Source organism: Spinacia oleracea, chromosome 4 (genome assembly GCF_020520425.1).
Source record: "Spinacia oleracea cultivar Varoflay chromosome 4, BTI_SOV_V1, whole genome shotgun sequence".
In the NCBI taxonomy this organism is placed as follows: domain Eukaryota; kingdom Viridiplantae; phylum Streptophyta; class Magnoliopsida; order Caryophyllales; family Amaranthaceae; genus Spinacia; species Spinacia oleracea.
In genome coordinates, this window is record NC_079490.1 from 136,215,302 (window position 1) to 136,229,044 (window position 13,743).

General features: G+C 38.2%; 4 protein-coding genes and 1 pseudogene across 4 annotated transcripts; all 5 read right to left on the bottom strand.

The window, feature by feature from the left end:
- Positions 1–1,663: 1,663 nt before the first annotated feature.
- Positions 1,664–1,763, bottom strand: LOC130460279 (uncharacterized; annotated as a pseudogene).
- Positions 1,764–2,211: 448 nt separating this feature from the next.
- Positions 2,212–4,583, bottom strand: LOC130460087 (uncharacterized). Its single transcript, XM_056827739.1, has 5 exons — positions 4,470–4,583; positions 3,853–3,963; positions 3,682–3,751; positions 3,497–3,595; positions 2,212–2,460 (listed from the first exon to the last, which is right to left on the bottom strand). The coding sequence occupies exons 1-5, from the start codon at positions 4,523–4,525 to the stop codon at positions 2,365–2,367; spliced, it is 432 nt and encodes a 143-aa protein (XP_056683717.1). The 5' UTR covers positions 4,526–4,583; the 3' UTR covers positions 2,212–2,364.
- A 149-nt stretch (positions 4,584–4,732) lies between these two features.
- Positions 4,733–6,619, bottom strand: LOC130471928 (uncharacterized). Its single transcript, XM_056842285.1, has 3 exons — positions 6,164–6,619; positions 5,149–5,424; positions 4,733–5,050 (listed from the first exon to the last, which is right to left on the bottom strand). The coding sequence occupies exons 1-3, from the start codon at positions 6,602–6,604 to the stop codon at positions 4,733–4,735; spliced, it is 1,035 nt and encodes a 344-aa protein (XP_056698263.1). The 5' UTR covers positions 6,605–6,619.
- Positions 6,620–6,752: 133 nt separating this feature from the next.
- On the bottom strand, positions 6,753–8,792 carry LOC130471929 (uncharacterized). Its single transcript, XM_056842286.1, has 3 exons — positions 8,298–8,792; positions 7,110–7,334; positions 6,753–7,028 (listed from the first exon to the last, which is right to left on the bottom strand). The coding sequence occupies exons 1-3, from the start codon at positions 8,730–8,732 to the stop codon at positions 6,753–6,755; spliced, it is 936 nt and encodes a 311-aa protein (XP_056698264.1). The 5' UTR covers positions 8,733–8,792.
- Positions 8,793–9,654: 862 nt separating this feature from the next.
- Positions 9,655–12,700, bottom strand: LOC130471930 (uncharacterized). Its single transcript, XM_056842287.1, has 4 exons — positions 12,650–12,700; positions 12,499–12,576; positions 9,821–12,388; positions 9,655–9,678 (listed from the first exon to the last, which is right to left on the bottom strand). Exons 1-4 carry the CDS (start codon positions 12,698–12,700, stop codon positions 9,655–9,657), a joined length of 2,721 nt encoding a protein of 906 aa, XP_056698265.1.
- Positions 12,701–13,743: the final 1,043 nt, after the last annotated feature.

A 13,743-nucleotide genomic window follows, 5' to 3' on the forward strand; every position in this document is an offset into this window, starting at 1 on the left:
CGGGCGGAATTTGGCCCGATCGGGCCGACTGTCGAGCACTTCGCCCGATCGGGCGAAGCGTCGCCCGATCGGGCGACGCCAACCTCCAGCAGTTTTCGCGCATTTACTTTTCCGTTTTTTAGGCTTTATTTTGGCAAACTATATAAACAAGCCTTAGTTAATTTGAGAGGCATCCGATTTTCTAGTATTAGACCCTTAGTTTATTTTATCTTAATCTAGTTTTCTCTCAAATTTGTTCCAAGCACTTATTTTTAGTTTCAATCAAAGCTCCAATTTTTAGTTCATCCTTTTGTTCTACATTTAGGTATTGCTTTCTATTTTGCTTTATTAATTACTTTTGATCATGTTTTCCATTATGTTGATTACCTTGTTATTTGTTATTATGCTTGAGTAATTTATTTTCTAGGGTTTGGGGATCCTTGAATAGTATGAAGGGACATTGAGTAATTGTGATTGTTGGCATTGTAATTAATTCCTATTGATTAGTTTATTTCACTATACAATTAGATTTGCGCAGGTTTAATTGTGGTAGTTATGCAATATCAAATTAAGATTCGAGAGATGCAATTTGATGTTTAGGCTTGTGTCAATAGGTGGAATTAGAGTTAATACGTAGCGAGAGCCCGTTAATTCTAAGTCTATGATTAGTACCGACTTGAGAGAGCATGCTAGACTAATTTATTACTTTGTTGATTATCGCGATTGTTTATTGTCCTGGATTGTTATTTGTTGGTGAACCTACACCCTAGATTCCTTAGTATATTGATTCTTATTCGTTTTATTATCGTAGTAGTTTTAGCAAACCATCAAACAAACTCTTGTTCCCAATAGTCTAGTCTGATTGATTAATAGTAGAAAGAACACTGTTTCCCTGTGGATTCGATCCTGACTTCCCTTGCTACCTAGCTAGTGGACTTAGGTTATTTTTGATTAGGTGATACGACTTTAGCCTGTCAAATTTTGGCGCCGTTGCCGGGGAAACGGTTTTATTTTCTGTTGTTGATTGCTTATCCTAGATTATTGTTCTTTACTACTCAAGGAACTCACGTTCCTTGAGACCGGATCTCACATTGTTTTGTAGTTTTTGTCTATGCCCAGGACCTTAGGTACTAGTAATCTTACTCCATTCGAACCTGAGCCCGAAAGAACCTTTCGTAGACGAAGAACTTTCATTGCACAGTGTGGGAATTACTCTGATCCTGATCATAATATTGGCGATTTTTTCCTTCAGATACAGATTCAGTTTCAGAGATAGAGATGGGTGACGAAACTCCACTACCGCCACCTACCCCACGGCTTACAGACTACTCTAAGCCAAGTCTGTCCGTGCTACCAAAGGCAATCATGCCTTCTATTGCAGCTGAGACCTTCAAGATTGAGCCTGCATTGATTAACATGATTGAGAGACGCCAGTATGGTGGGGAACCAGGTGAAGATCCAAATCTTCACATACAGTCCTTCATCCAATATTGTTCCACCATCAAGCAAAAGGGATTGACTCCGGAGCAGACTATGGAGATACTTTTCCCGTTATCTTTGAGTAGGAAAGCTAAATTGTGGATTAATGGGTTGAATCGGGCGGCTTTGAAAATCACTAATTGGGAGTCCTTGGCTCTTTCTTTTTATGTTAAATATTTTCCACCTGAGAAAACGGCTCGTCTGAGGGGTCAGATGTTAGGTATCTCACAACAGGCAGATGAGAGTTTGTTCGAGGTCTGGGAGAGATTCAAGGACTTGCAGAGAGAGTGCCCGCACCATGATTTGGATGATTGGTTCTTGATTCAGCAGTTTTATACACTAGTAGAAAAATATTGATTTGAGGCGTCACTTTTATATTGATTTGCGGCGTTTTAGGCATAGCAGCAAATAGAGTGGCAGCAAATGAATGGTATTGATTTGCGGCGTTTTTTAACGCCTCAAATCAATCATTCATTTGCGGCGCTATTAAAAAAAAACGCCTCAAATTATATGAATTCTATAGCGGCGTTTCTACCTGAACGCCTCAAACTTTGGTAAAATTGCGGGAGTTTATACGCCGCAAATAATTTGTAATTTTTTTTTAATAAATAATATATTTTTTGTGAACTAAACAATCCCAAAAATATAAAACCTGTACTCACGCCACATTTATACAACGTTCAAAAGTGTCATCAACCACCAATAACTTCCAAGAAACTTTGATTTTTACATATAAGTTAACCATCATATGTTTACAAAATAAACCAACTAAATAGTTTCAAGTCTATAATAAATATATCTTTTACACTTCACACGTTACAAAATTGCACCAAAAATATAATAAGGCAATCATATATGATTTTAATAGCATGAAACATCCACAAAAAGAGATCGATGAAGCGTTAATTACACACAATGTTCGGTGAAGTATGATGCCCATTTGTCTCGTATTTCATCAATTTGCTCATCGGTGAAAGGATCTCCACTCATTGATGTGCAAACCTAACAAAATAATATATACATCATAAAATTAGTTATCTTCGGTTAGATTCAATACTGATGCCCTTGTCAAGTTGTCAACTTATCCAGTGTCTCTAGTAACGGGATAAAGCAGAATGTGCGACGATGTTACGCTGAAAAGATCTAGTTTCATGCAAGAATGAAATGCTTGACATATGATTTTACCATTTGTCAGAGGATTTAGCAAAGATTCATATTTGCTGTTATAGTTTCTGTAGTTTTCCAGCCTGTTTATAGTTAGGTGTTCTGTGTGCCTTACGGTTATAAACCCTTTAAATGTTTAATATACTTAGTATTAGGTTACTTAGACTCATTCCCATCTACTTTGGTCAAGTTATGCACGTTTAAGGCTTTAATGATCATTATAGGTCATATTTTGACCGTTATAGTCGTTTTTGCTCCCAACTCTAACCCGTGAACTTAGATTGGTATTCTAAACCCTTTAAATGTTTAATATACTTAGTATTAGGTTACTTAGACTCATTCCCATCTACTTTGGTCAAGTTATGCACGTTTAAGGCTTTAATGATCATTATAGGTAATATTTTGACCGTTATAGTCGTTTTTGCTCCCAACTCTAACCAGTGAACTTAGATTGGTATTCTAAACCCTTTAAATGTTTAATATACTTAGTATTAGGTTACTTAGACTCATTCCCATCTACTTTGGTCAAGTTATGCGCGTTTAAGGCTTTATTGATCAATAAAGGTCATATTTTGACCGTTATAGTCGTTTTTGCTCCCAACTCTAACCCATGAACTTAGATTGGTATTCTAAACCCTTTAAATGTTTAATATGCTTAGTATTAGGTTACTTAGAATCATTACCATCTACTTTGGTCAAGTTATGCGCGTTTAAGGCTTTAATGATCATTATAGGTCATATTTTGACCGTTATAGTCGTTTTTGCTCCCAACTCTAACCCGTGAACTTAGATTGGTATTTTAAACCAAATTAAAACATAACCAAATTAAAATCCAAAAATAAATTAAACTATATAACAAGGATAACACCCTTACCTTCTCTAAGTCTGAAACATCATTGCAGCAAGAGACTAAATCAAACATGTACCGCATTACGTAAAATCCACACTCAAGGCCTCCCTTTTGTTGAGCGCACTAGAAACAAGGGTAGAATTTAGATTAAGTAAAAATGGAATATATACAAACTATAAATATCAAATAATTTTTACGTGTGCAGTTACCTCCACATATTTCCATAAAGGCTCTTTCCTGTTGACACGGTTGCCACACATCTTGTACCTTGTAAAAAAACTAGAAATTCCCAATTAATCTTAAGTTATTGCTTGGTTATATCCTTAGATGGATACTTGATAAAAACATAATTACATAACGAAAAAACTAAAAGGACTTACTGTCTCACTATTGTCTTCATCTTTATCTTTCGACCTAAACTCAAGCAAATGGAATCGAAGTGATATATGGTGCAATTTTTTACAGATATTGCAAGGAGCATCCAATGGTCGCTGGATCCAATAACAATTCCATTACCATTTTAATAATATAAGTAAGAATATGAGCAACACAGCAGGCGCAACAACTTAGAACAACAACATATGCACTGACTTAGAACAGTAACTATCAGACAGCATCAACTTAGCATAACTGATCATGCATAGCAGCAGCAACTTAGCATAACAATAGCAGCATATAACAAGAACTTCAGAAGCAATAATACATCAGACATATCAGATAGCAACATCACAATACATCAGAACTGAAGCAACAACAACAGTGTGGCAGCAACACAATACAACAGAATTGAATGCCATTTCAAAAGAGTAGCAGCAGCAGCATAATAAAAAGAACATCAGATGTATTATTGCTGCTGAAAGTCTGGCTACTTGCAAGAGAGTTCATTGGTAAACGGTGACTGAGTAATGTAGTTTAGAGTTCATTGCCAATTTTTATTTTGTGAACACCATTTCATACAATAGAATTGAAGCAACAAACGAACTCATTTCATACTTACTTTTCAAAAATAGGTGCCAGAACAAACTCATTTCTGGATTTTACTGATTCGTTCATTGCTTTGAAAATGTATGCGTTGACTTCCTCTGTGCTTGATTTTATTTTGGTGTCAGAAGTAGTGTTTGGACATAGCCACCCAACTTTGGAAGCCTTGTCATTTGAGTTCAATTCATGTTGGAGTGCTCTGAGCGGTGATTATTGAATAGGTTACATGATTTACGTGAAAGAAAGTTAAATCTATTACCTACTTGAGATTAAAAAAAATTACCTCATGAAAACTTGAATAATGGATATATTTAGCTTTGCTCCTCTTAAGAACTGTGAAATATCATTCTTGTCTACTTGAATTTTTCCATTTTCATTGTAATGGAACGAGGTACCATCTAGAATCACTTCAAAAGAATCACCATCTGGCATAGAGGCAACAAATGTCCGCAACCACTCACATTCTTGACTAAGGGAATCTACAATGGTATCGGGAATATCCGGGCTTTTTCGAGAAGCCGACAAGCCAGAGGCTAGTTCATTGCTAAAAATCATCTCTGGCGACATCCGCTTCAACTTCTTAACTTTCGGTGTCGCCTAAAAATTAAAATCAAAGAATATAAACTATAATCGATAACATGATTGGTGAATATGAAATACATATAATTGAATAAATACAATTAGAATCTTATTACCTCAACTGAAAACCTAATTAATGTAGTAGGCCATTGCACATATGTACCAATAGCATTCTCCATTGCCTCAATTTCGAACGCCGGAACAGGAACAGGAAGTGGCAAGCCCAAGAATTCATCTGGCACTTTCTGAATTTTCACCTTCAAATGACCGGGAAGTAACGATACAGTGTGACAAACTTCATTCTCACGAGGTGGATATGCGGTAGCACTCGCCACATCATACATTGCTCCAGATTCCGGGTCTTTAAGTAGAAGTTGGCATGTAGTTTCTACCTGGGTAAGGATTTTTATCACATTAGACATATATATTAGAGATAAGTAAACTTCAAATAAGTTTACACAAAATAAGGCAAAACATTTGCACTTCAACACTGGTCAACTTTGACTAGATTCTTGAAAAAGTCAACTCTGGTCAACTTTGACCTGAACCTCAAAAAAGTCAACCCTGTTGACCAGAACTAACAACAGAATGGCATCAGATTTGCAATGTGAATTTGATTCCTAGACACATATATTAGATTTTTTTTCTAATTAAGTCGGAATTTTGGGATATGTTTGTGTATTGGGATTCTATAACTTTAACTTGTATGATACGGCGTCTAATGCTCAATTTTTAACAGAACTTTGTGAATTGGATTAAAGTGCCACTCTCAGTGCATTGGCTGCTGAACAACTTGGTCAGTTTTCCGGACATGTGCCTCACTACACTGCTGTCCTGTAGCAGCACTGCACTGCTGTCCTGTAGCAGCACTGCACTGCTGTCCTACTGTGCACTGCACTGCTGTCCTACTGCAAGCAGTGCAATGCACAGCAGGACAGCAGTGCAATGATGCTGTGATGTAGTGGTGCAGTGCTGCTGTGCAGTAGACAAGTGGATCAGTGCTGCAGTGTAGTGGTTCTCGTATAGCTCAAAAAACCGGGCATTACTCTAGCTATGAAAATCTTGAGTCTAGGAAAAGCTAGAATCTGTATGCATAAGCTCATAATAGACATTCAGTGAGTGATAAGTTACCTCGAAGGGCGGCAGAACCTCCTCCAACTCAGATGGCAGAGCCTTCTCATGGGGTAGCTCAATTTGCCTGGGTGGTGAACGTTGAGAGTGGTTCGAAGGAGTTGTTGAAGGCAATGTGGTACTTAAACCCATAGATTCTAAAATGGAAGGGAGATTGGCCTTCATGCTAGCCTTTAACTCTTCTCTCATTTCCTCCCGAAGTTCCTCCCGAAGTTGTGCTTTTATTGTCTCATGATCAGACTTAGGCTTTGATGTTGCCTTTCCAAACGCCCTTTTGACCCCGACATTCACCCCTCCAAATCCACGTGCCCGGCCCAAATGATCTGACTTCCCAAGAGCCTCGGATAAGGCATCTTGGTTCCGATGTGGAGTAAATTCCCCTTTTGCTTGCTTTTCTTTAATCTCCAGCTGTTCATAGTTGTTATATAAAAGAATAGGCATCAAAACTTATACACAAGCAAACCAACAAAGGAAGCACTATAAGCACCATTGATTTAAAAAAAGTATCGATCACAGGCTCTAGTTCATATAATAAGTGGCAAGATATTAACTCCATTATCATTCAGTGTATCACATTATGAACTAGACTTTATCTCGTGGGCCGCATATAGAAAATCACAAGAATTGAATTACTTACATATTTGTCAGCAATTGCCTTCGTTTTGGGCTTTGGGATAGATCTTTTTCCTGTTTTTTTGTCTTTCTTATGCATTGAACAATACCAATCATCACCTCGATTTTGTTCAGAATTTGGGTAAAAGCCCTCGTGGATCCATATTTTCCGAGCATCCTCATAGTTATATTGTCCCAAGTGATGAGGATTATCATTCGATTTTGCACTCTTTTGGGCCTTTTGACGCTTAAGCTAACAAACATAAATTTTTACGTTAGTTTCATACCATAGCCAATTATACACATCATACAAAATAGTGAAATATAAACTTACCACTGCTATGTCAGATGTTTTTGACTTTTTAAATGTCTCCCAATCTTCTCGTTGGATGTTTTTCCAAATCTCATATGGTTGACGATTGACCTCATTTTTGCTCAACTTTCTTGTAAAAATAATATGGCCACTCACTAGCTTTCCCTTGAAGTCCCTGAATCTCTTAGCTACACTAGAGAGGAAATTCTTTTTGATTACTGGATCATCTTCAAGGTGGAATCTTGCCTGCACGTTTAAAACAAAACAATCAAGACATGGCAGGAATACAGTCTGAAATAGCTGAAATACAGGCTGAACTACCGAACTACTGAACTAATGAACTAGCTGAAATACAGGCTGAACTACTGAACTAGCTGACCTACTGAACTAGCTGAACTACTGAACCAGGTTCACTGCTGAACCTGCTGCCCTACTAAAGCTGAACTACTGAACTAGCTGAACTACTGAACTACTCAACTAGCTGAACTACTCAACCCAGCAGGGCCTGACACAAAACAGAGTGGCCGGGCTAGGCATGGACCAGGACTGTTAAGGACCGCGACCTGCATGCTAGAATGAGGCCCTGCTGAAGAATGAGGCTGGAATACACGATATACAACTGTAGTTTCTAAACAGACCTAGAACACGAGACAAAAACTAAAACACTCAGATAATTAATTAACAGCAACCATCAGCTGTACTAAAACTAAACTACAAATCCTGATTTGTCCTAAATAATCAACCAGTAATCCAAAGCTAATGTGACACTGCTGCCCTATGTCTCAAGCCTTAAACAACACTGACAGATGAACCAGTAATACAGATGTGAGTGAACAAAACAAATAACTAAACTACTGAACTAGTTGAACCTGCTGCCCCTATATCTCAAGCCTTAAACTACACCGACAGCATTAATTGCCAAGAGCATGTCAAGTAGAAGCAAGTATGCTCACTCAACATGTATCCCAAACATCAAAAGAATCGCTGGACAATGATCATGCCAGCTGAAACAGAAAAACCAGCTAACATATTCTAAGCAGCTCAACAGAAACCAAAGGCAAAATGAATAAAAAATAACCCCAAACCTTCCCAACTTCTACAAAATCACACTAAATCAAGTAGAAACCAACGACCGGGCTGTTTAAAATTTCAAAAAATAAAGGCAGTAGGTATAGAAAAATGAAAAAAAAGAATAATTTTAGCACTTACCATTGTGTCCTCCCATAATTTACTCCTTAAACCTTGACTAACACTTGGCCAATCCCAATTAATATTCAACTTGCGACTACACAAACCGATCTGTTGACCATACTTCAATCTCCATTTGCCGGATGGACGCAAAAGGCTGTCAAACTGCAGGAACATGGGCCCGGTCTTTCCTAGCCCTTTTGTCGGACCCCTAGCTTTTCCTGACCCCCTTCCCCTACCCTTGCCTTTCTTGCTACCTGACTCCTCTGTAGGATGATTAGTATCAACTCCGAGAAGGGCAGCAGCATCAGCCAGCTCCTCAAACTCATCAAGTCGACGCAAATACTCGTCATTAGCTATATCTTCTGGTTCACCTTGGTCTTTCTCGTTCAAGGCATCATAGTCCTTATCTTTTTCTGGCGTTTCTTCATCAGATTCATCCCCATTTCTAGCCATAGCTCTGCAAAATTTGAATCTTTTAACTTTAGTACAATAGCGAAACTAAAAAGGATAATACAAAACAGAAAAGTACATAACCCAACACACTTAAAGTACACACTACAAAACAGTACAAAACCAAAAAAAGTTAAAGTATTTTTTGTACAGAACACTAGCACAATAAACAGAACACAACAGAATTAGTATAAAAAAATAACTGAACAGACAGAATAATACAAAATTGAACAAAAATAACAAGTACTTTAAATAAGAAATCAATCAACTACAAAACATGAGAAATATGTCTACACAGTGAGTACCTAAATCATCATCAAGGTTCATCAACAGTTATGCCTTCTGTATGATCTAAGCGCATATAATTGGTATCATTATCCGTTCCATCAAGCACATCGCTCTCTGAAATTGAGAACGGTGGTGAGTCATCAAACTGATCGTACTCTTCTTCATCATCGACATCACCAACACCAAGAATATATCTCTTCCCTTTAACAACAACAGACCAATCATGATCGACATTGTCTCTTATGTAGAAAACTTGCTTTGCTTGGGATGCGAGTATGAATGGCTCTGAAGTGTCGCGCAACCGTGTCATATTGATTATAGTCATATTATTGTCAACAAGCTTAACACCGCGCCGACTATTCTCTGCCCACTTGCATTGAAAAAGTGGTACCTTTATTTTTCCACTATAATCAAGCACCCATATTTCCTGAATGACCCCATAATATGGATGTGTTGCATCAACTGGATTCTTATCTTTAGCACTTGCATAATCTCTAGAAGAAGCAACCATTGTAACACCACTATTTTGCGTAGACCTTGACTTTTTGTCTTGACGTAGCGTATGGAAGGTATATCCATTGATTGTCATACCCTTCATATGAGTGCAAAGTATCTTGTGGACCATATGATAGCCATTTTATCGTATTGGAGATTTTGTGGCCTTTAACATCCAACTCAGCCATCACTTTATTTTGAAACCAATCACTGAAAGTACGATTATGTTCCAACACCAAGGCACGTTCTATTTTAGTCGGATTTCGAGCTCTTAACTCCTGCATATGCTTTTCTAAGTACGGACTAACCTCTGTGAGTTGTTGTAGCACACATAAGTGGGCTTGCATCTGTTTCTCTAATGGAGCACTGATATCTTTAGCACCAATTGTGCCTTTGCCTTCAAGTCTCCCCTCATGTCGAGATTTAGGAAGTCCGATTGGTTCAGCTCTGGACATATATTCAGCAATAAACGCACCAATCTCCGCCGACACAGTTCCTTGAATCATACTTGCTTCTGGTCGTGCGGGATTCCTCACCTTTCTCTGCATGCACCCCATATGCCTTTCAAAAGGATAAGCCCATCTCATGAACACTGGACCACAAAGCTTGATTTCTCGAACAAGATGGACAACTAAATGAACCATTATGTCGAAAAACGAAGGCGGAAAATACATCTCAAACTGGCACAGTGTTACAACTACATTAGCTTGTAGTTTGTCTAATTCCTCCGGATCAAGTACCTTGTTGCATATTGTATTGAAAAACGAACAAAGTCTCGTGATGGCATCTCTTACATGCTTAGGCAAAATCCCACGAATTGCAATGGGCAACAATACTTGCATCATGACATGACAATCATGGGATTTCATTGCATGTAATTTCAATTCAGTCATACACACAAGCTTTCTTATATTCGATGAGTAGCCCTTAGGAACTTTAATTCCATAAAGACACTCTAGAAATATTCTTTTCTCAACTTTAGACAATGTATAGCAAGCAGGGGGTAAATAGTAAGACTTACCTTTCCCCTTTCTGGCCTTTTCCTTAAGCTTTGGCCATAAATGAGGTCGAATCTTCAGGTGTTGCATGTCTCTTCGCACCTTAATGCCATCCTTCGATTTCTTATCCATGTTCAACAATGTACCCAAAATGGCCTCACACACATTTTTTTCTATGTGCATTACATCGAGACAATGTCTAACTGACAGATGCTTCCAATATTCCAGTTTCCAAAAGGCAGACTCCTTCTTCCAAATTCCATCTTTTTTATTTTTCCCAGATTTTCCAAAAACCGTCTCTATGCCTTTAACACGGTTGTAAACCTCTCTTCCAGATGACGGTCTACGAAATCTACGTTCTTCCACGTTGCCATCAAATAGAGATTTTTTCTTTCGATAAGGATGAAACCTATTTAGCCACTTTCTATGAACTGGATACACGTGTTTTCTAGAATTTGGCAACCAGGTTGATTCCATATCATCTTCACAAACTGGGCATGGCATCTTTCCCTTTACCTTATACCCTGACAAGTTACCATAAGCCGGGTAGTCATTGATGGTACAAAATAACATTGCACGCAACGTGAAAATCTCATCACCATACGCATCAAAAACAGAAATACCTTCATCCCACATTTTTTTCAAATCATCAATGAGCGGAGCAAGGTATACATCAATATCGTTTCCTGGTTGTTTCGGCCCTTGTATAAGTAAGGATAACATAATATTCTTTGACTTCATGCACAACCAAGGAGGCAAATTATAAATTACTAACAGAACAGGCCAAGTGCTGTGTTGACTGCTTAGACTACCAAATGGGTTCATTCCGTCAGTAGAAAGCGCAAGCCTAAGATTCCTATCTTCTTTGCCGAATTCTGGAAATTCTTCATCAATATCTTTCCATTGAGGAGAATCTGCCGGATGTCTAAGCAACCCATCTTTCTTCCTCTTATCTGCATGCCACCTCAAGTTCTTTGCCTCCTTCTTTATTGAAAACAATCGTCTAAACCTTGGTATTATTGGAAGATACCAAAGCAGTTTAGCAGAGGGACCTTTCTTGCCTTCCCCGGGCATAACTCCATCTGGGAGCTTGTAACGAGACTTACCACACCGAGGACATTTATCTAAATCTGCAAACTCTTTTCGATACAAAATACAATCATTTGGACAAGCATCTATTTTCTCATATGCTAATCCAAAAGGACACATCAACTTGTTGGCATAATAAGTTGACTTAGGCAACACATTCCCTTCGGGAAACATGTCCTCTAATGCCTCCAAAAATTGTGAAAAAATTGCGTCAGTCACACCGCCCTTTATTTTCAGGTTGGTCAACACTGACACAGCCGACAACTGAGTGTACTTGACACATCCAGGATACAAAGGTTTCTCAGCAGCTTCTGACAAACGTTCAAATAAATGAGGCTTATCTTGAATTGCCTCCATCATTTCATCTATATGATCCTCCTCAATATCATCATCCACGTCTTCTTCACCTTCATCATCTTCCTCCGAAAACATATCCTCGGTCCGATCAATAGGTTCAGTGTGTACATGGTGGTCAATAATTGGATTTTCACTGGAATTTCCCGTATATCCTCCGATCTCACCATGCCATATCCACACATGGTATTGTTGCCTAAACCCACGACGAATCACATGATCTCTTAATGTTTTGATACTACTAACCCTACTCACATTTTCGCAATCCACACATGGACAATAAAACCCATTATCTTGTACATTTTCTTGATGCTCCAAAGCACATCTACAAAACTCCTCTACCCCGTTCAAGAACCCCGACGAAGTTCGCTTCTCATACATCCAACTTCGACTCATACCTTCTGTTTCACCGGCTAAAGTCATGATACAACCAAACTGTCAACACATTAACACATAGCAACTCACATTGAAATTGGTGTAACACGTTGTATACATGCTTAAATGAATTTCGTGAAACATAGTTGAACTATACAAAAAGAACATACAACACCAAGAACAACAAGAGCAAAAACAGCAACAACGACAACAAAAGCAAGCAACAACAATAATATCAACAACAAAAACTAAGCAAATCAGAACTAGCAAAACAAAAAAACAGAGAACAACATGTTACACCCAACAACATGAACAAAAAACCTGGACCCAAATAACAAATTCATGGCTTTCAGTTCCTGTGACCTGTGTCATGGTGGCATAGGATTTACCAGTGAAGGCCTACTGAGGAAAATAATCAAGGTGGCCAAGAAGAGTATTCATTTGAATTGGAGCAAACTGAGCTTAAACATGGAAAAAAGTCGGACTACAAATAATAATAGGCTAACTGTGTCAAATCGAATATGCAATTTCAGTGTAGCATTCAGTCAATCTAAGTTTTACTTTTGAAGTACAAATTGAAATCAATTTTCTGCTAGAGTATTCAACTTGACAAGCAGAGATATGCGTGAATACAACGGTATATAAGTGCTTTACATTATTTAATCAAAATAACGATGCAATCCTCAACAGTCAATTACCTCTTCAGTGAGAAATATTATCTCTAGAAAGATGAATCAGCAAGTTCCCCAATTCCAAGCACAACTGAAAATATGCAAAAAGCCATATATATAAGAGAAAATGCTAACCTGAAAGAGTTAAAGGAAATTAAAATCTGAGTACAGAGTCTAGAAACAACCTTTACGGGTTTACATATTCAAAGACAGCGAGGAAGTCGGTCCAGCTCAGGGGCTACAAGAGAAGCTGCAGTCACTAGGTAAATTTTCAAGTTTCTTAGTCTTGAGCCTGAACCAATACCAAATTTGTAGGATACAATCAGAGATAAAGTTTAGGCATTTTTAAGGTTCTATTAAGCCAAAATTTGACATTGAAAATTAGGGTTAATTAATTTACAGTTTCAGGGGAGAGAGGAGAGGAGAGGACAGAGCAAGAGAGTACTAATTAGATAATTCAAACACAATTCATGTTAATTGCGAGACTGATATGAGGGGGAATAGAGCAATTAAACGAAAAAACGGAAAGGATGAGGAGGAGCAGTGGAAGCATAATTTACCTCAATTGAGAACGGCGGCGGCGGAGATGAGTTCGAATGACCACGGCGGCGGTGGAGCTTAAGTTTTCCGGCGAAATTCGGTGGTGAAGAGAGTAGGTCAGGGTCAGTCGTATGAAGGAAGAAGAAGGTGTTGGTGTTTCTGTGAAGTGAGACAAGCCAAACGAAAGAGACGAAAGAGAGAAGC

Coding starts and splice junctions, on each gene's coding strand:
- LOC130460087 (XM_056827739.1), bottom strand. CDS start 4,525: ATGAACGAATCAGTAAAATCCAGAAATGAGTTTGTTCTGGCACCTATT. Junction 3,752..3,852: donor ATGAAGACAATAGTGAGACA/GTAAGTCCTTTT, acceptor GGGAATTTCTAG/TTTTTTTACAAGGTACAAGA. Junction 2,461..3,496: donor ATGTTTCAGACTTAGAGAAG/GTAAGGGTGTTA, acceptor TTATTTTGTTAG/GTTTGCACATCAATGAGTGG.
- LOC130471928 (XM_056842285.1), bottom strand. CDS start 6,604: ATGCCTATTCTTTTATATAACAACTATGAACAGCTGGAGATTAAAGAA. Junction 5,425..6,163: donor AGGTTCTGCCGCCCTTCGAG/GTAACTTATCAC, acceptor ATCCTTACCCAG/GTAGAAACTACATGCCAACT. Junction 5,051..5,148: donor TAATTAGGTTTTCAGTTGAG/GTAATAAGATTC, acceptor TTTAATTTTTAG/GCGACACCGAAAGTTAAGAA.
- LOC130471929 (XM_056842286.1), bottom strand. CDS start 8,732: ATGGCTAGAAATGGGGATGAATCTGATGAAGAAACGCCAGAAAAAGAT. Junction 7,335..8,297: donor AATTATGGGAGGACACAATG/GTAAGTGCTAAA, acceptor TTAAACGTGCAG/GCAAGATTCCACCTTGAAGA. Junction 7,029..7,109: donor AAACATCTGACATAGCAGTG/GTAAGTTTATAT, acceptor TATGTTTGTTAG/CTTAAGCGTCAAAAGGCCCA.
- LOC130471930 (XM_056842287.1), bottom strand. CDS start 12,700: ATGACACAGGTCACAGGAACTGAAAGCCATGAATTTGTTATTTGGGTC. Junction 12,577..12,649: donor AATTTGTTATTTGGGTCCAG/GTTTTTTGTTCA, acceptor TGATTTGCTTAG/TTTTTGTTGTTGATATTATT. Junction 9,679..9,820: donor TGCTACAACAACTCACAGAG/GTTAGTCCGTAC, acceptor TGGATGTTAAAG/GCCACAAAATCTCCAATACG.